Source organism: Sceloporus occidentalis, unplaced genomic scaffold, assembly GCF_023333645.1.
Source record: "Sceloporus occidentalis isolate IW3139 unplaced genomic scaffold, rSceOcc1.0.p SCAF_365, whole genome shotgun sequence".
Classification (NCBI taxonomy): domain Eukaryota; kingdom Metazoa; phylum Chordata; class Lepidosauria; order Squamata; family Phrynosomatidae; genus Sceloporus; species Sceloporus occidentalis.
Window position 1 is genome coordinate 280,938 of NW_028317345.1, and position 20,635 is coordinate 301,572.

A 20,635-nucleotide genomic window follows, 5' to 3' on the forward strand; every position below is an offset into this window, starting at 1 on the left:
TCCGCTAAATTATGCGTTAGAACCCTGCACAAAACACAAGAAAACTGCAAAAAACAGGCAAATGTCTGGATACGGCCCTTCCGAATATTGTCAAATAATAATAATAATTTCAAAATATCAAGATTATAGAAGAAAAACCCGACTTTCTTCCTTGGCCAACAAGGAAACCGCGACAGCTAACAGTCAGAAGGGGACCGCCGAAACAAAGCATTTCCATTCAATTCCAACGAATTTTCGATTCTTTTATCTCTTTGGAAGGGAGATTTTTGTTCGCAGTATGAAAAATGGCCACAAAATAAAACAAAAACAACAAAAAAAAGGTCAACTTGTGATCCCAGGAACAGAATTACGAGAATATCGAGACGGCTTAAACCACTCGGCGGCTGTTAAATATTTTCTAATATATTCTGATAATAAGATATTATTATTATTATTATTATTATTATTATTAATCCGTTAACGACTCGGAACAGACAGAGAAGCGATTTATCCGTGGAATAAAAAAAAATTCCACGTCTGTGGTCCGCAGTCCGATCGGCTTTCGAAACGAGGGTCTGAAGATCCCCCGCATGTTCACTGGGAAGCTCAGGAATGACAGCAGTATAACTACCCCCCTCCCCCCCCCCGGGATAAAAAACGAAAACATGAAACCTGTGAATCTTTTAAGTAGAAAAACCATAAAAAAAGGTTATTTTGGAAGCCGCCAAGAAGCAGCCACGGGGAGTCGGAGCAAAGTAACTACTTGAATTCACTCTGTACAACGTCAACTAAAATCAGTCTGAAAATGGGGAAAAACTCAACAGAACAAGCAAAACACCCTAATAGCCCCCCCAAAAAATATAAAAAAATGAACCACAGCGGCTCGGCGGGGATCCGCTGGAAATGCCCTTTCGGATCTCACACACGCAGCCCAATAAGTGCCGAGATGGCTTTAAGACGGGTCCGGGTTCAAAGAAGAAGAAACAGGACGCTCAGCGGAAAAGTAAAAAACAAAATAAAAGGAGGAAAAGTAAAGTAAGTCATGTGATCAGAAAGCAGCGTTTACGGGAAATCGGTCGTCAAAATATCGACTTTGAAACTTTTTTTACTACAAGGAATTTGGGAATTTTATGTTTTTGGTTCTACAAACTTCCGCTTCTCAGGATTTCTGTTGTGTTTTGTTTGGTTTTTTTTTAACACTTTGCGTACCGGCAGCACAAAAACGTGGTTCTCGAAGGGGCCGTGAAAAGTGGCATTTTTACTTTTTTTTTTTTACCGGAATGGGAAGGATGAAAATACCAGCGTCCCTTTAACCCATTAGACACCAAACGGTGCATCTCAAGACTCGATGCTGGTCCTGAAATATTTGCTCGGACTGTAAAGTTTAACTGTCTCCCGAGAGATGGAAAGTTGTTGGGTTTGGACCGGAGCCGCACAGCGCTGCGCACACAATGTGGAAAAGCTGTACTGCCCTCTTCGTCCTTTTGGAATTTTTTTTTTTAATTTTTATCGCCCGCTGTCTTCCGCGTTTATTGAGAGGAGGCCTTGGTGGCCAAGGAAGCCACGCAGTGCTGCTGGAAGCCCGGTGACATGGCCGAGTTGCACCCGAGTCTCTGGCTTTGCAGTTTGACCGCGCTGTTGGCCTCGTTCTCCGCCACCCAGGGATCGATCCTCGGCGCGGGCGAGCAGCACAGACGCTCCCCGAGGATGCTGGCCGTCTGTTCCGGTTTGTTGGCGTTCACCTCCGGGCGTTGGAGTATGCCTGCGATGTGATTCAAGAGGTCGCTGAAGAACTCGGGGACTCCCTCATATCCTGGGGGCCAAAGACAAATAAAGTTAATGAGAAGGCACTCTGGAGCTGCAGCTTCCCTTTCAAATAAGTACACTGTGATACACTCATACCCGGCAAACACTCCGAGTTCTTAGAAAAGAGGGGCAGCGGAGGAGGAAAGAGGGGCAGCAGAGGAGGAGCAGAGGAGGAGGAAAGAGGGGCATCAGAGGAGGAGGAAAGAGAGGCATTAGAGGAAGAAAGAGAGGCATCAGGGGAGGAGAAGGAAAGAGAAGCATCAGGAGGAAAGAGAAGCATCAGGAGGAAAGAGAGGCATCAGAGGAGGAGAAGGAAAGAGAAGCATCGGGAGGAAAGAGAAGCATCAGGAGGAAAGAGAGGCATCAGAGGAGGAAAGAGAGGCATCAGAGGAAGAAAGAGGGGCAGTGGTGGAGGAAAGAGAGGCATCAGAGGAAGAAAGAGAGGCATCAGGGGAGGAGAAGGAAAGAGAAGCATCGGCATCAGAGGAGGAAAGAGAGGCATCAGAGGAGGAAAGAGAGGCATCAGAGGAAGAAAGAGGGGCAGTGGTGGAGGAAAGAGAGGCATCAGAGGAAGAAAGAGAGGCATCAGGGGAGGAGAAGGAAAGAGAAGCATCGGCATCAGAGGAGGAAAGAGAGGCATCAGAGGAGGAAAGAGAGGCATCAGAGGAGGAAAGAGGGGCATCAGGAATTTAGGGACCAAAGAGGGACTTGTTGCCGCACAACAGGGACAATGGAAGATATAATAAAGGAGCAGGTTTCTTCCGCCAACCTCTCTGCTCTGGGATAATACATCTTAACATTCTGCTCAACCCAAAACATCACGGGAGGGTGATTAGCATGCGGTTACACGGTGTCAGCGTGCGCGGCTGTCACATTCATTTTAATCACATGCATTAGTTTTGTGGAACACAATGCTTTATTCAGCGCGGTAAAAGGTCGCGCTCGCGGCTGAACGGCAAAGAGAGCGCATCGGGAGACGGGGAAATGATTACAGGGAGGGCAAGGAGAAAGAGGGAGCGAGATGTACACAGAGGGGCTGAGAGACAGTCTTCGGGCGGCTTAATGGACCCCACTAGAAGATTTACTGCTCTCTAAGGGCAGGTGCGCGAGCGGAGCCACGGCCGTTAGAAATCCCAGCTCCTTGTGGTCCTTCTGCACACCCGGAAGGACATTAGCGAGGATTTATATCCACGGGGCCAGCGCTACCAGGGCTTGGCTTATGCCTCACCGCGGCCCGGCTCACGGCCTCTACCTCCGCTTCAAGTCTCCTATCCTTTGAACTTATTTGATAACATAGAGAATTAAAATAAAGACTTCGGTGACATGTATGACATCATACGCACACAGACAAGGGGTGTCGTACCTGGGAAAGCGTTGATATCGATGACGGCGTGCTGGCCGGTCTTGTTGTTTATTATAATGTCAATTCCAAAGAGCGAGATGCCCAGCGCCTGGCGCAGCGCCTTGGAGATCGCTCGGATGACGTCGTCGCTCGGCCGCTCAAATACGCCTTCCACTTTATCGAGCTGAGAGAGAACAGAGACCGGTTTAACGGGGGGCGGGGGGCGCTCGCCCAAAGCAAAGAGTTTAAAGACTGTGGACCAAGAGCTAATGGAGGCATTAAAATGGGGCATTAGCGACGGGATATTGGGAAGAATCCGGGTCTGGGTTGGGCAACCTGTGCCCACCAATTCTACCGGGGGGGGGGGGGGGGGGTGTCTACCAGTCACACCCGGCTCTTCTCCCTAACCATGTAAACATTGCACCTTTTTATTTTGCAATATTTTCTGCCCGCATAAAAGTTCTCATTGTTTTCAAACTCCCAACAAAAATACTCAATTATAGTATATAATATTTCTAGAATATATATATAATATTAGATAGCACCGTCGTATTCTGTTGCGCAGTACAATGTACAAGAATCAGAGGTGTGTAATCCCCGACATCACAGACTGCTATTCCACCAATAATATCATTTAGCGCATGCAGTCAGACTATACGCATCCCATACATCTGCGTTAGTAAATCGGGACCGTTTCCTCTCTTTATAACATCGTGCGATGAGCTTGCGCTTTAACACAAAGACTCACCGCTGTTAGTACCGAGGACGACTCCGGTTTGGATACGTTGTGGCTGTTAAAGAAGATGGACTCCCTGTCTGAAATCAGAACAGAAAAGAACTTTACAGACAGGGGGAAAATTCAACTTCTGAGATCGTTTGCGGGTTGGTTGGTTGGCTGGCTGTCCAGGAAGCAGACAATTAACATATCGATAAACGCTCAGAGCGTAAAGGGAATCGGTTACTGTCACAGGGAAGCAGGTTCCACGGGCGTTCGCGGGTCACTTACGGTATAAATGTGTCCGAAAACGTGCGGCTTAAAAACAGATTTTTAGTTAAAGTGGAGAAGCTGAACATGCGCCGTGTTAATACGCGGAGACAGTTCATGTGTTGCTCGAGCAGGGGAGGCTGGGAGCCATTAGGCATTTAATGGCCACTAATGAGACAAATCACTTTTGGCGGGTCATAAGTAGTCATTAATGATGGGAGTCTCAGCAACACAGAGCCTCCCAATGGCGACCCGGGTCACCCGCTCAGGACTGCGGGATTAAATCCCCAACAGCTGGTAGTTATGGGACATTCTGCTCCCGGTTTTTCTTATCTTTCCCACATCCAGTTGGCTGAACTGCGATGTCTCTTTTGTAATCCCACTTCCGGAACGCAGCAATCGAATTCGTCAAACGTTGCGCTGTTTAGTTTTCAGACACGTGTCTAAGCATGCCCCCCCCCTCCCCTCCCTTTTGAACAAAACCCTCCCCATGAATCTGATCAAAAGGAACTTTTCTAATAGTGAAATCACAAAAAGAACGTTAAAAGATTATTCCGGCGAGGGGGTATTTAACGCGAGCCCTCAGGACACGGAGGTCCCTTCTTTAGACAAAAATAAGTCTAAGGCATTAAACATTTCAGGAAGCAACGCAGCTGCCATGCTCCCTGCGGCCATCGGGTGGCAGTGTTGCCAACAAAACCAACAAACTGCACAAGGAGGGGGTCCTGCGGATCGGACCACACACCCCATTAACCCTTTCACTCCCAGAATGGTAATAAACAATAAATCAAGCGTACAGTTAACGTAAAGCAGCTTTTCTGGGGCGAAGGTAAATTTGTGGACCGCCAGCAACGTTTCGCGACGGTCATCCCCCCCACGATGAGTTGACCCCCTTACCGGATTCTCCCGGGGAGAAGTTCTTCAGGGACGGCCGCTCCACCACGGTGTAGGAATCTCCCACCACAAACACTTTGTAGAGGACGGCGTTGTGGCTGATGAAACTCTGGATCACGCACGGGGGCTTGATCTTGCGCAGACCTTCCGCGTTAAATATAATCGCCATCTACACACAAAGTAAGAGGGATCGATAACGGCAACGCCACCGGAGACACAGCTCTTAATTAACCCCTAGGGCAGGGGCGTCCAACCTGCGGCCCTCCAGCTGCTGCAGGACTACATCTCCCATCCTCCTCAGCCAGCCCCTTAGCTGAAAGAGCATTATGGGAGATGTAGTCCTGCAGCAGCTGGAGGGCCGCAGGTTGGACGGGGCATCCCTAGGGTAAGAAAGAGGGTACAAAGTGTACTGCACTCAAGACTCACAAACACATCGGCTTTTAATAACAAGGACTGCGTTTGAGAGCCCAGGTTTAGCACACCTGTCGGTACTCAAAGGGTTAAGAGATATTGGATTACGTTTACGTTAAGAATAAATATTTTTCCTCAAAATAAACGCGCGGCGAGAGCAAGGGTCTAAGAATAAAAAATACTTGAATTCTGGGCGATTAAAGAGGGAACCGCAGGCCGAGCGAGACGCGGTAACATTACCCCCCCCCCCCCCGACTGTTACCCTAATGCCCACCGAGCGGGAGAGCGGGAGTCACATGTCAAATGTTAAACGGTCACATTATCTGACGTTAAGAGTTTGATCCGTGGGAAACGAGTCTGGACCCCAATATGGAGGCATTGGGAAAAAAAAAAGGCTAATCAAAATCTGACGTTCAAAGCAGGAATGTTGAGGTCTCACTTACCTCGTGTGAGTTGGTGCCATGAGCTACTCTCGTCTTACAAACTAGAAGCAAAAAGAGAGAGGAAAAAAGATCAGAGGAGCCCAAAACGCGGAGTTTGTTTTTACTGGCATTTCTCCCGGATGTCCCAAAAACGCCTCCGAGAAGCGGCCCAGGAAGTGCTCAGGAGCCGCGTGCAAACGGAAATGTCTTCCCCCGAATGGTACGAGTTCCAAACCCCCACGCCAGGCTGAGGAACACTTGCGCAGACATTAGCTATTTTAAAACATGTGATGCGATGAAATGGACTTCTGGAATCCACAACGGAACATAAAATTGGAGTAATGAAGTGTCACAGACGTCAGAAACGCGTCTCGCCCCGCGGCGTATCGGCTGCCCCTGTATTTACGCGAATATTTCACAGCGTAAGGGCTCAGTCCGTACATCACGGCTGCTGGGGACACTTGGAAGAGTTTTAAACACTGAAGCGAGTGTCACATCAAATCTGACAACGGAGAACGTTCTTCGAACGTCATGAAGGCCACCCGCGTCATCTGGATCAGTCCCTGCAAATCGAGGACGTGCCCCAAATTTCTTACATACACAGAATAAACCCCCGGGGGTCCCAGATTACTTTACAACCCTGGGGTCCTCCAAAACATTAAGAGCCTGTACAGCCCCCCCTTTGAGAAGAACCCCTAGGTTTCAGAAGCCTTAGGCAGAAATAAATAGATTTGCCCCATAGGGTAATTCACCCCCTCCCCCCAACTGAATCCAGATGCATGTCAATACGTACTGAACGGGAAGGCCGGTCCGTTCTTCTCTATAAGCTTCAAGGTGTCCTCTCCGCACTCCGCCATCAGCTCCATGAACGGCGGGGAACAGATCCGCTCGTCTGTAAGGCAGAAGGTATTGGAGTTTAGGCCGTGCCCCCCCCCCCCCGATACGGTGTCAGCCACATCGGGCTGGAAACAGGGGGGCTTCGGTAGAAAAACCACAACTCATAAACCCACCAACATTTTCTGAAGCGTCGTGCGATGAACACGCAACCAAAATGGTGGTACAGTAAGCCTAGACACAACAGGAGAGTAGAGCCCTGTACAATGGATATCCAATAAAGCAGACATGTTTCTCAGGGAAACGTCCCAATCTCTCCACATAAACCCAACGACGTGATACATAAGGCGGTTCTCAAATATTTGCACCAGGGAACTTTAAAACACTTTGAAGGACCACCATCGGATGTCATAGGCATGGCTACATATTAACAGAGCGATGGGGAGAACATAACACGAGATCGACATTTCCCTTTTCTCTTTGGCGTTTGTCTAGTTAAGGAACATCCTTGTGTCACCCTTTGAACCATTCTAAGGACCACCTGGAAAGAGCTCTCTGGGTGGTCCACCATATGGATGCCAAGAAGGAGTCTTCCGTTGCAGTTGGGCCAACATTAAGTTACAAAAGCTTTTCAGGACATCAGAGGGGTCTTCTTGGGATGGAACCTTGAAGAAGAAACCTCTGAGGTTCCAAGGCTTGCCCGATAAAAGTATCAACGTCACACAAAGACTCCGCTGGCTCCTGGGCTACTACGGCTAGGTCAGTCCTTCCTATGAATGTGGAGCCGGGGTTCGTCCTTGGTCTGTTAGCAGGTGCTGCTGGTTGGGTATAGATGGACAATCCCAACCAGAAGAACGTTTGGTTTGCGAGAAGTAACAGGAGTCACGAGGAATAAAAATGACTGATAGCCAAACAAGTCCTACATTTAATGCCTTAGCGACCAGACAATGGTTGGCCAAACGCACCGTGTTCCTGGCGTTCCTTGTACGGTGAGGGAAGCCCTCGAATAGATCGCACTGACGTGTTTATGATATCCGGCAGAGAGCGCGTTACATGTTTATGAAAGTCTCCTGTCCGCCGGACGGTTCCTGTAAAAGGCATCACGCGCTCCGATAAACAAATCGCTGCGATCTTCACACAACAGCCAACTCCTTCCCAACAAACACTCAGCCCCATAAATCTCTCACTCAGGAGGCTCTGCTGTCTCGCAAAAGAGATTGTCCCTAAAAGGTCTCGTGTAATGTTTAATTTACAACCTCCGCCATCGGGCGAGTGCAAAACACACTGAACCCCGACGCAGAGACATTCACGGGACAAAGACACCTATTACTGTATACAGCGCTGGGGGTTATATTACTGTATACAGCGCTGGGGGTTATATTACTGTATACAGCGCTGGGGGGTTATATTACTGTATACAGCGCTGGGGGATTATATTACTGTATACAGCGCTGGGGGTTATATTACTGTATACAGCGCCGGGGGGTTATATTACTGTATACAGCGCTGGGGGTTATATTACTGTATACAGCGCTGGGGGGTTATATTACTGTATACAGCGCTGGGGGTTATATTACTGTATACAGCGCCGGGGGGGTTATATTACTGTATACAGCGCTGGGGGTTATATTACTGTATACAGCGCCGGGGGGTTATATTACTGTATACAGCGCTGGGGGTTATATTACTGTATACAGCGCTGGGGGGTTATATTACTGTATACAGCGCTGGGGGGGTTATATTACTGTATACAGCGCCGGGGGGTTATATTACTGTATACAGCGCCGGGGGGTTATATTACTGTATACAGCGCTGGGGGTTATATTACTGTATACAGCGCTGGGGGTTATATTACTGTATACGGCACTGGGGGTTATATTACTGTATACAGCGCTGGGGGTTATATTACTGTATACAGCGCTGGGGGGTTATATTACTGTATACAGCGCTGGGGGGTTATATTACTGTATACAGCGCTGGGGGGTTATATTACTGTATACAGCGCTGGGGGATTCTATTACTGTATACAGCGCCGGGGGGTTATATTACTGTATACAGCGCTGGGGGGTTATATTACTGTATACAGGGCTGGGGGTTATATTACTGTATACAGGGCTGGGGGTTTATTACTGTATACAGCGCTGGGGGTTATATTACTGTATACAGCGCTGGGGTTATATTACTGTATACAGCGCTGGGGTTATATTACTGTATACAGCGCTGGGGGTTATATTACTGTATACAGCGCTGGGGGTTATATTACTGTATACGGCACTGGGGGTTATATTACTGTATACAGCGCTGGGGGGTTATATTACTGTATACAGCGCTGGGGGTTATATTACTGTATACAGCGCTGGGGGGTTATATTACTGTATACAGGGCTGGGGGTTATATTACTGTATACAGCGCTGGGGGTTATATTACTGTATACAGCGCTGGGGGTTATATTACTGTATACAGCGCTGGGGGTTATATTACTGTATAGAGCGCTGGGGGTTATATTACTGTATAGAGCGCTGGGGGTTATATTACTGTATACAGCGCTGGGGGTTATATTACTGTATACAGCACTGGGGGGTTATATTACTGTATACGGCGCTGGGGGTTATATTACTGTATACGGCGCCGGGGGGTTATATTACTGTATACAGCGCCGGGGGGTTATATTACTGTATACAGCGCCGGGGGGTTATATTACTGTATACAGCGCCGGGGGGTTATATTACTGTATACAGCGCTGGGGGTTATATTACTGTATACAGCGCTGGGGGTTATATTACTGTATACAGCGCTGGGGTTATATTACTGTATACAGCGCTGGGGGTTATATTACTGTATACAGCGCTGGGGGTTATATTACTGTATACAGCGCTGGGGGTTATATTACTGTATACGGCACTGGGGGTTATATTACTGTATACAGCGCTGGGGGGTTATATTACTGTATACAGCGCTGGGGGTTATATTACTGTATACAGCGCTGGGGGGTTATATTACTGTATACAGGGCTGGGGGTTATATTACTGTATACAGCGCTGGGGGTTATATTACTGTATACAGCGCTGGGGGGTTGGAAGAACAGAAGAAAAAGATGTTTCCATTGGACCCCCCCTCCAATTTCTCACCTTAAGAAGCCTTCTGTGTAATACTGCCACCTACTGCAAACAGCAGGAATCACATCTTGGAATCTAATCAACAAAACACAGCTTTGCTATATCTTTTTACCAAAAAAAAAATCCCAATTTCTCCCTTGGAAACGGACGCCGCAAATGCACTTCTAACAACAAACAGAACCAACCTGCAGGTCTCCAGTATTTGTCTGGGAATCACAGAAGCTACTGGCTGCTAATGAGCTTCCTACAGAGAAGGTGGTAGATAAGTGGAGCAGCCTCTCAGCAGAAGTGGTAGAGGGTAATACAGCGAGGGTCTTAAATATGCATGGGATAGACATACGGCTCCTGAATCTAAGACGAGACCAACGACTGTTTCGGGCAGATCAGACGGGCCGAATTGGGCCAATCTGCAGACAGATTGTAGGTTTGTAGGCCTCTGTGTTTATCTGCATTTTAAAGGTAAGTGTTAATTAAGGAAACTCATAAGAAAAGCGCCGCTGGGCAATAATGATTTGAGTGCAGCGGGTATCTAGGTCACCCTGACTGCGCGTTTCGCTCCCAGAGCAGCAGGCCGGCACTGATTTCTGTACATGCGCGTGCATCGCTCCTAATGAGGCAGGTTGTAGAAACGCACGCCCCGAGGACGGGGATTTTCCTACCATAAACATATTTATTACACAATACGGAGCATCAAGAATCCTGCGCTCAGCTGTCAGCCGCTTTATCTGTAAAGGTTTCCTAAAAATAGTTTTAGAAAGATGACTCAGCGCAGAAAGCGATGACATCACAGGAAAAATACCACCCAGCATCTTATTTACCCAACTTCCTGCAGCTGTAACGACTCAAACCTTAATCAGTCGTTGGTCTTGTCTTAGATTCAGGAGCCGTATGTCTATCCCATGCATGTTTAATACCCTCACTGTATTACCCTCTACCACTTCTGCTGGGAGGCTGTTCCACTTATCTACCACCCTCAAAGTAAAGTAAAACTTCCTTCCGTTCCATCTCAGCCTCTGACTCTCTAGTGTTTGATTCCGGTCTCTTGTAACTTTTCTCCTCCTTTGGAATAAACTTCACTCCTGTCCTTTGGGATTAAACGTCTCGCCCCGTCTCTCCCCCCATCCCTTTCTCTCTCTTCTCGCTCCATCCCCTTCTCTCTCTCTCTCCATCCCCTTCTCTCTTCACTCCCCTCGTCCCCTTCTCTCCCTTTATCCCCTTCTCTCCCCTCATCCTCTTCTCTCTCCTCTCTGCCCTCATCCCCTTCTCTCCCCTCCTCTCTACCTCCATCCCTTTCTCTCTCTTCTCCCTCCATCCCCTTCTCTCTCTCTTTCTCTATCCCCTTCTCACTTCTCTCCCATCATCCCCTTCTCTCCCCTCATCCCCTCCTCGCCCCCTTTTTCTGTTATTTGTCTTATTAAATAAGTGAAGATGCTTTGTTTTTCTGCAGTGGATACAGGGAGGACGTTTTGGGCAAACAATGCATCTCTTCTGTGCTTTTATTTTCAGGGTAAGAAGGCGAAGCAACACCCGATACTTTTATGTAAAAATACCAGAAAGAATGTATAACGTGGTTAGGAAACGCAGAACATTTAACCACAAAACGAGTCCTGACATAAACAAGATTATAAAATGCGAAGAAGCCGTCGGTAAAGATAAGGGGTCTTAATAATGCGCTCGGGGGGGTGGGGTATAGATTGTAAGCTCCCGGGACCAGGGCTCTCCTCTCCTTTTCTAACTTTATTGAATCTTACTGTCAATTTTAACGTTATTTGTAATTTTTACTGAAATTTTTACGTAACAGTGCTATGGTATCTGTTGGTGCTATATAAACAAAAGCAAACAGCGACCTGATCATAAGGCTGCACCCAGATTCTATTCTATGTATAGATCAATGTTTCTGGCAGTGAAGGTGTTAAAGGGACTGGTGTATTCACAGGTTCAGAAGGTAAGTCCCGCCCCCTCCATGCGTGTTTAGAATTTGGGCCGCGGGGGCCGCATTTCCCAGAATCCCTGCAAGTCGCAGCCTGTCGCATCTCCTTCATCTGATGCCGGCGGCTTCCATCGCATTAACTCCTGTTCTGCCGCGATGCGTTGCCGATGTTTGAGGGGGGGGGGGGCATAGAATTTGCAACAATGTATTCATATATTATAATTATTATTCTAACAATATATTATATATTTATTAAGCGCCAACATACTCCGCAGCGCAGTACAATTTAAATATGGGGGTGGTTAATAGACAGCATAATACCTTTACACGTACAGGCACATCAAGAGTTAAGGACCCTACCTGTGAGCTTACAACGCAGCCTTATGGCCCTCATACAAGGCTCCTAGGAAGAATGGCGGCCCCTGGGGGCCCTGCATGTGAGTTTACAATCTAAAATCTGTGATATCATTTGATATTTATTAATTGCCCAGTGAATGATTAAAATTCCGCCCCCCCCCCCCCCCCCGAAGAGATATGAATGGCCAGAGTAACCGGAGATCATGTGACTATTAACCCTCTGACTGCTGCACTCCACAGGTCAGGACAGTGAGAGGCAACAGTGGCTCGGAGGGGGCAGTTATGGGGGGGGGGGCAATAGTAAAGTTGTGCTGAGTATAAAACATTACTGAGGGGCCGCTATGCTTGGGGCAAAAATATTTAATTTGAGAAAATCTCAACTTACTAAGAAAAAATGAATAAAATTAGTGTAAAAAAAATAAATAAAAAAAGTATCTTATTTGTTTTCTTTCGGTGGACTTTGTTGATTTTCGCTTGTATTTATACAATTTATTATTTTAAATAAAATTTGTTGCACTAACCCTTTGTTTGCCAGAGAGGCCAGGGAAGCACAACGGATTAAGAAACATTAACCGAAAATATATCTGACTCTGGAGGGTTTAAGTTAAAAATTAAAGTGTTTAAAAAGCTGTGGGTGGTAAAAACGTTAAAGGACACTCTCACTTATACCGGAGGGCAGTACAAGCTGTCACAACACTGCAAGATCTGACACTCTCTGTATACATAACTCCAGCGTTTACGAGACAGCTCTACACTCTAAAGTCCATCTGGTCTGCTTAACGACTTTTTAAGTCCCTTTAATTCCAATTTCTGGCATTTTTTTCACTCCTTGTAAAACCTCCATAAAGCGAGCGGCTCCGGCTCCCCGGCAGAGGAGGTTGTAGCATTAACAGATGCCGGCTGCCTTAGCGCTGGCGCGTTTCACCCCCCAAATGCATTTTATGTCGTAAGGATAATTTGTACCGAAACACGTTGTCAGGGGACCACAAAAAATCTTTTTTTTTTTTTTTTTTTTACGTGAAAAAATTGGGACCCAGCAAAGGGAGACGTTCCAGCCTCTGGCATTTAAAGGGTTAAGAATTATCCAGTTATGATCAAACGACCGTTAATATGTTTTTACAAGTCTTTGATGCAAGTCACAATGTTTCTGTTTAAAAGGATCGGCACCCCCCACCCCCCCCCATACGTAGAACTTAATTCACTATAAATATCCCAGTTCTATTTATTTTATTTGGCCCCCCGTAATCTTTCACCCAAGCCTTAAAGGGACATTACCTTTTAAATATATACATGTAGAAAAATATACATTTATATACCGTACTGGCTAACGCGGCTTTGTTCTAAAATCTCTCTTGATTTCAGTTTACTTTATCCTCTTTGTTTTTTGATTTCCCCGTAAATTATCCGATCCCCGTCTCGTTCTATTCTCCAAGAAAGATAAACCGAGATACTTTGTTATGGTTCGGCTCCTTCAAATGTTTTGCACTAAAAGGTCCCCCGAGAGCGACGCTCGGAGACTCCGGTTTATCCGGATCACAAAGATCGGAACGGCTTTTCTTAGCACAGTAAAGAGTTAGCTTTATAGAATCTTCTATCCGGACTGATCTAGAAAGAGTTTCAACTATAATTCAGATTGTTCTTGCAATCTAATTTATTATATAGGTCACATCCCATTACAATACATCTATCTATATATCTATATATATAGATAGATAGATAGATATATATAGATAGATAGATAGATATCATCAATGATATAGTCCTTTTAATAATGGTGCTTGGAACCCTTATCTACCCGGCCAGTCTGTAAACTGTAAAAGCCCCAGGTATTGAGAAATACTTGGTAACGGCCCTCTTGGACACTCAGCGTCAACAGTAAAATCCTATGTATAGTTTCTGAATATTGGTAATAAAGCCCCTTCTCTCATGCGGGTGATAATTTGTCTTTAGTCTTTACTTTGTCTCATACTCTTCCTACACGCTACTGTTCAAAAGTTAGGAGTCACTTAGATATTTGGTTTTGAAAGAAAAGCAGATTTTGTCCATTAAAATAACATGAAATGGATGAGAAATCCAGCACAGACGGGGTTAATGCTGTAAATGATTATTGTAGCTGGAAACGGCTGATTTTAAATGGAATCTCTTCATAGGCGTACAGAGACCCTTTATCACTCCCATCACTCCTGTGTTCCAATGGCCCTTTATCACTCCCATCACTCCTGTGTTCCAATGGCCCTTTATCACTCCCATCACCCCTGTGTTCCAATGGCCCTTTATCACTCCCATCACCCCTGTGTTCCAATGGCCCTTTATCACTCCCATCACCCCTGTGTTCCAATGGCCCTTTATCACTCCCATCACCAGGGCCGGCCGAAGACTTAACGCCGCCTGGGGCGAAGTTTAAAATGCTGTCCCCCGCCAACGCCTGGGGGGGGGCGGCATTATCTATCCCCCCCACCACCACCGGTACTTACCCTTAAACAGTCCTGCGGCGAGTCTCCCTGTGCTGCCACGGTGCCGGCTTGTAATGCTGAGCGCCGGAAATTCGCGTCACTTCCGGCGCTCTGCATTACAAGCCGGCACCGAGACCGAACAGGGAAACTCGCCGCAGAGGAGAGAGAGAGGGGCGCCGAGCGGGTAAGCGAAAACCACCCGGTGCCCCTCTCTCCTCCGCTTCAAAAAAAACAAAAAAAAAAACGCTTGGGGCAATTGCCCCAGTCGGCTCCATTGTAGGGCCGGCCCTGCCCATCACCCCTGTGTTCCAATGGCCCTTTATCACTCCCATCACTCCTGTGTTCCAATGGCCCTTGCCGTGTTTACACCGGCCCCTGGGCTCCTGCAGATAAACACCGGGCCCCTGCACCGCCATTGCGGTGCGAGCCGCGGAATCAGCACGGATAGTGAGCCGGCAGCTCGGATCCTGCTAATTTCAGGGACTTACGAACATTTTTAGCTATAATTCTAGAGAACACCCGGTCTGCACCGACGCCTTTGTCTTTTGGAAGTAAAAATGATGTCCGATATACACTCCGTTCAAAAGTTTGGGATTACTGAGCTGTTTCCATGGAAACCAAGGAAATTTCTGCCTGTAACATAATTGCAAAAGGGTTTTCTAACCATCAATCAGCCTTTTAAACTTAAACTTGGATCAGCGAACACAACGTGCCATTGGAACCCAGGAGTGATGGGAGTGATAAAGGGCCATTGGAACCCAGGAGTGATGGGAGTGATAAAGGGCCATTGGAACCCAGGAGTGATGGGAGTGATAAGGGGCCATTGGAACACAGGAGTGATGGGAGCGATAAAGTGCCATTGGAACACAGGAGTGATGGGAGCGATAAAGGGCCATTGGAACACAGGAGTGATGGGAGTGATAAAGGGCCATTGGAACACAGGAGTGATGGGAGTGATAAAGGGCCATTGGAACACAGGAGTGATGGGAGTGATAAAGGGCCATTGGAACACAGGAGTGATGGGAGTGATAAAGGGCCATTGGAACCCAGGAGTGATGGGAGTGATAAAGGGCCATTGGAACACAGGAGTGATGGGAGTGATAAAGGGCCATTGGACATTTCTAAGTGACCCCAAACTTTTAAACAGGAGGGTATATTAGTTAATATGATTAAATTATTACATTTCCAATAAATAAAATTTTGCCAGCAATTTAAATGCCGCTCGGATCTTATTCATGAGAATGCACAAAGGGAGAGCGCAGACTCCGACAGACCCTTGGAATGTAGGGACTGTACGAAGCGCTGATGGGATTGTTAGCACTGTATAAGTAATAGTTTTGAAGGTTAGTACACGGCGGTAACATTGAACTCAATGCCGGTTATGTTGACGGAGAGACTTTTGAACTTTAAGGTCCCTCCCAAGGCGGCTGCTTTCTAAAGTCACCAGATCCGGCCCGTGTGGGCCAGCGCCGGCCAAAGACAGGATTGCGTTGGCGAGCGGCGGGTCAGGTGTGAGGAGTCTCCTTCCTAAACAAAGCCATGTTACGTTATTCTGCCTAAAACGCGTCGAGCGCTGTGTATACTGCACACAGAGGCTCCACGCCGGGGGGGGGGGGGAGCCGACGGGTGACATTCCTCCAGTCGGAAGCTATAAGAAAAATCTCCTTTGAAAAGCAGAACCTGCCGGCAGATCGGCCCCTTTCGGCCCCCGCCTGGTCTGTCTGTTTCTCCTGCTGGGGATGTGTGCGTGGATATGACCTTCCCCCGCCCAGCGACTCTTCTGATCCCGCTGAGTCCGGCAGTTTAATTCTCGGACGCGATCCCTACCTCCGGAGCTCTATTACACCCCCACCACGTTCCCACAAAGCCTCCCTTCATGCGTCTCTAATACAGCGGCCCCCGCGGGGGTCTCGCGGGAAGTCACAGGGCAGGGTCTGTCGTTTCCTGGGGAGGACTGAGCTCCCGGGGTCCCACAATGCCGGCGTTCCGTAGCGCTCCCTCCAAGGCAGGGGTGTCCAACCTGCGGCCCTCCAGCTGCTGCAGGACTACATCTCCCATCCTCCTCAGCCAGCCCCTTAGCTGAAAGAGCAGCTGGAGGGCCGCAGGTTGGACACCCCTGCTCTATGGAGAGCAGTCCGTCGTTTAAAGAGTTTAAATAGGAATAAGAATGAGGTTTTCTAATGAAAGGGTATTTTTAACAGTTTATGTGCTGGGCTGCATCACCTTACGGGGAGCCACGGCCCGACAGGACCCCCTATAATAGTCTGGCAGCCCCCAAAGAGGGCTCACTCATTTTTTTAAATCACTGCTTATTCTGGATGCCCCCCCAACCCCCCATACCCTGGGGTTTTGCTGCCTCCCTGAAAGGAACAATAAGATCGGGGGGGGGGGGTGTCCCTAAACCTTTTCCGTTCATGCGGGGTGAGCTTCGTCCAAACTACGGAACCCAAACAGCAACAACAAACTCCTCCTAAATAATACATTTATGGGGGTCCCTGCTACGGCCCCCTGTAATTTCACCCCAATTGTTTCTTTCCCTGGGGACTATTGCAATGGACGGCGAGGTCCGCGGCTCTCTAATTTCTGCATTTAGGAGACTCGGAACATCCGCTCAGACGATCCTGATCCCCAGGACTGGGTTTGGAAGCTCGGGGGTGCTGGCAGCTTACCTTGCATACAGGACTCGATCCTCCGGATGAGTTCATAAGACTTGAAACGGTCGAGCAGAGTTCTAATAGCAGGTAAGGGGTCAAGGATGATGGTCTCTGGGTGGGCTTCAATATAATCCTGTAACCAGAAGATTAGGAATAAGAAACAGAAGCAAAAAAAAAGGGGGGGGGGGGCATCTGGTAAGGAAGGCCCTGATCAAAGGAGTTTACAATCTAGAGGACCATGCATGTAATGAAGTTACATGAACCCGTCTAACAGCGCAGTGGAAATCAGGCCCCGGCGGCCCCCGCACGGCCCTGAGCTGCCGCCGCTGCCGCCGCAACCCCCCCCCCCCCCGCAAAACACAAATCCGCATAATGAAAATGTTCCAACTTTATTATTTTCCTGGCAAATCCTTTTTTCAAAGCTCAGCAATTGTTTAACCCGCTTGGAGCGAGAGCGAGATGTACGGCGCGTTCCAGACCCCCAACACAACCTGCCGGCAGATCGGCCCCATCCGGCCCCCGTCTAGTCGCCCATCTCTCCTGCTGTAAAGACTCAAACCTTAATCAGTCGTTGGTCTCGTCTTAGATTCAGGAGCCGTATGTCTATCCCATGCATGTTTAATACCCTCACTGTATGACCCTCTACCACTTCTGCTGGGAGGCTGCTCCATGTATATACCACCCTCTCAGTAACTGTATAGAGGGGAGCCCCTAATGATGTCCGCATTGTCAAGGTACGACCTGCTTTGTAATTAGAGCAGAGTGGATTATATATTCTTGTTTTATTTCATATAAATGAGATACTTTGTTAATATGCAGAGGCAGATCCCTAAACCGGATCCTTCTGAATCCCTCCCCTCACCACGATCATTCATTTACCCTCGCTCCACCTTCAAAAGTAGTAGTGCACGCAGGGTGGGGGGCAGAATAATCAACCCAGGTTAGGGGGGGGGGGCTAGCATGGCCATTAGGGGTTAATGACGGGGTGGCTTGCTGGCGATGCAAACACGAAATAACCAGGAACCACAATGCAAATCACGGGACACTTTGCATCAATGTTACAAAATGTCAGAGGTTAGAATTCCTTTGTTTGTATCGCGGAGTAAAGTGGGATTAACAGGAGATTGGAGCGTCCGGTGTGAACGGTTTGGGGCCGTAACCGGTAGCAACAGGAGCGGATGGGGGAGAGAGATGGGATGCGATGGAGACATTTAAATACATAAAGGGATTTAATAAAATGACATTTATTTATTTCAAAGGAGGAGGGAAATTACAACAAGAGACCGGAATCCAGCACTAGAGGATCAGAGACTGAGATGGAATGGAAGGAAGTTTTACTTTACTGAGAGGGTGGTAGATAAGTAGAACAGCCTCCCAGCAGAGGTGGTAGAGGGTAATACAGTGAGGGTATTAAACATGCATGGGATAGACATACGGCTCCTGAATCTAAGACGAGACCAACGACTGATTAAGGTTTGAGTCTTTACAGCGGGAGAAACGGGCGACTAGACGGGGGCCGGATGGGGCCGATCTGCCGGCGGGTTCTATGGATCAAACGATTGCTGCAACTCTCAGCAAATCAGTCATTTATCTGAACAACAAAACCCTTCTGCAGCGTTGACTCCGCTGATTCCGAGTCTGGGCTGCGGGAAATGTCTTAAAATCGAGGAAATGTATAAGAGAAATCGGACTGTATATATATATATATATATAATTTATATAACGCGGGAAATCTACATTATTCCAGAGAAATTATTCTACAAAGGGGGGGGGGGGGGTGCTCTAAAGACATTATAGATCGGACTACTAATATCAGATTATCTGCAAAGCCTGGCATACGTCTGCCTCATTCAGATTAACCCCCTCTGTACCAGCAAAATAATACGAGGACGGACTGCAAATCCGGCAAGCGAGACAATAATCAAAAAAATTATTAACGCTGCAGTTCCTCCATCACTGCTGAAATAGCGTTAGAAATATATATGATTTATATAATCCCCCCCATCTGCCGAGTATGCGCATGTTTAAGAGACGCTCTCCTACCTGAAATCTCTGTACGATCTGCACAGATTCGGCGTCGTTCTGATCGGCTTCCAGAATGACGTCCGTCAGCTTGTGGATGATCACGTCCAGCGGACCCTGATCTTCGATGGGTTTGGCCAGATCGAGCTGAAACGAATCGGATACTTTGCGTGAAGTCCTCAGAACGAAGAAATACAAACATGGACATTATTACAACGGAACATCACAGTATATGAGAGTAAGGACTCGTTGATTTAAAGGGACAGAGTAGCACTCTATGCAGCTGCGGAACCTCTTAGATCGAAATTCTATAGATTGTTTATCTGGCAGAAAATAAAAAAGTTGCAGTCGTCAGTTTTGGCCAATCATAAATGCGTTTGCCCTCTGACCAATGGGAATGCTTGTAGCAGGGTCTCGTTAGATCCCCTGGAGATCTCACGAGAGCCAGCGCTGGCTGGGAGAGAGCACTCCGTACATGCGCGTCTCGAGAAGCGCGGCCAAATGCATCTCTGGTAGCAAAAAGTGCCAAATATATATTATTATAATTATCGTATAATATAATATGTTATAATATATATAGAATTCTGCTGAATTCCTCTCTGTAGCCGGATCCGCTCCGCTATGATCTGTGTTTAAGAGAATACGATGGAGAATCCCTTTAAAGGTCAGGATAATGTACAAACCGGAAAGTATTTAAAAATAAAAAAAGAAAGAAATAACAAAACTTAAGACAACGTTTTGACAAATGAGTGGAAAAATAAACATTTTTATTTGACCTTGAAGTTACAATCCTGTCCTTTAACACTTTGTTATATACGGTCATGTGATATTCCAGTTACATTTCAAACGCGAACGGATTACGGGAAAGCGAATGAAATTCCACTTATGCTAATGAAGTCCTTTCTCCATAAACATGAACTAGTCAGAAGGTCCCTCTGGGTGACTAAGACTTAGGCATTCTTTTGTTTACCAGAACACACACACGTTTATATATATATATATATATGTGTAAATGCATTAAAAGGTATGTTAGAACCGTAGAATAAAGTAAAATGTCAAAACCCTTTTTTTTTTTTTAGTGGGGCGTAGGGGGTGGGGGTGGGGTTTGTTTCCCAGCTGGCAGAAGGGCTTTAAAACACACTCATGAATACACAGAGCTGTTTATTTTCATGGAATGAAAGCGATTGAACGAGAGCCCAGTCTTTAAAAACTGAAGTCCTGATTTCGGAGCGCGTTCCAACACTAACAGCCCAGAGATCAGCGCATTTCCCTGGGATCCGAGCGCTGCCTGGCATCATCCCCCAGAACGCCCGCAGCCGAGGACCGACGCACACTCGGACCTATTAGGGCTGAGTGTGAGTGTGTGTATAGGGGGTTAAGCCTTTCAACTCCAGGTGTCTCGCTATCAAGCAGTGTAATTGTTACGACAC

General features: G+C 47.2%; 1 protein-coding gene across 1 annotated transcript in view; it reads right to left on the reverse strand.

Moving 5' to 3' along the window:
• Window positions 1-1,508: 1,508 nt before the first annotated feature.
• The window catches only part of LOC149273597 (inositol-tetrakisphosphate 1-kinase), a 33,346-nt gene continuing 14,219 nt past the window's right edge, over window positions 1,509-20,635 (reverse strand). The window contains exons 3-10 of the mRNA XM_089506124.1: window positions 19,227-19,352; window positions 17,199-17,316; window positions 6,633-6,731; window positions 5,861-5,901; window positions 5,010-5,175; window positions 3,876-3,943; window positions 3,149-3,311; window positions 1,509-1,792 (exon numbers count right to left, since the gene is read on the reverse strand). Coding sequence (XP_089362250.1) covers window positions 1,509-1,792; window positions 3,149-3,311; window positions 3,876-3,943; window positions 5,010-5,175; window positions 5,861-5,901; window positions 6,633-6,731; window positions 17,199-17,316; window positions 19,227-19,352 — 1,065 coding nt within the window. The remainder of the gene's footprint in view (window positions 1,793-3,148; window positions 3,312-3,875; window positions 3,944-5,009; window positions 5,176-5,860; window positions 5,902-6,632; window positions 6,732-17,198; window positions 17,317-19,226; window positions 19,353-20,635) is intronic.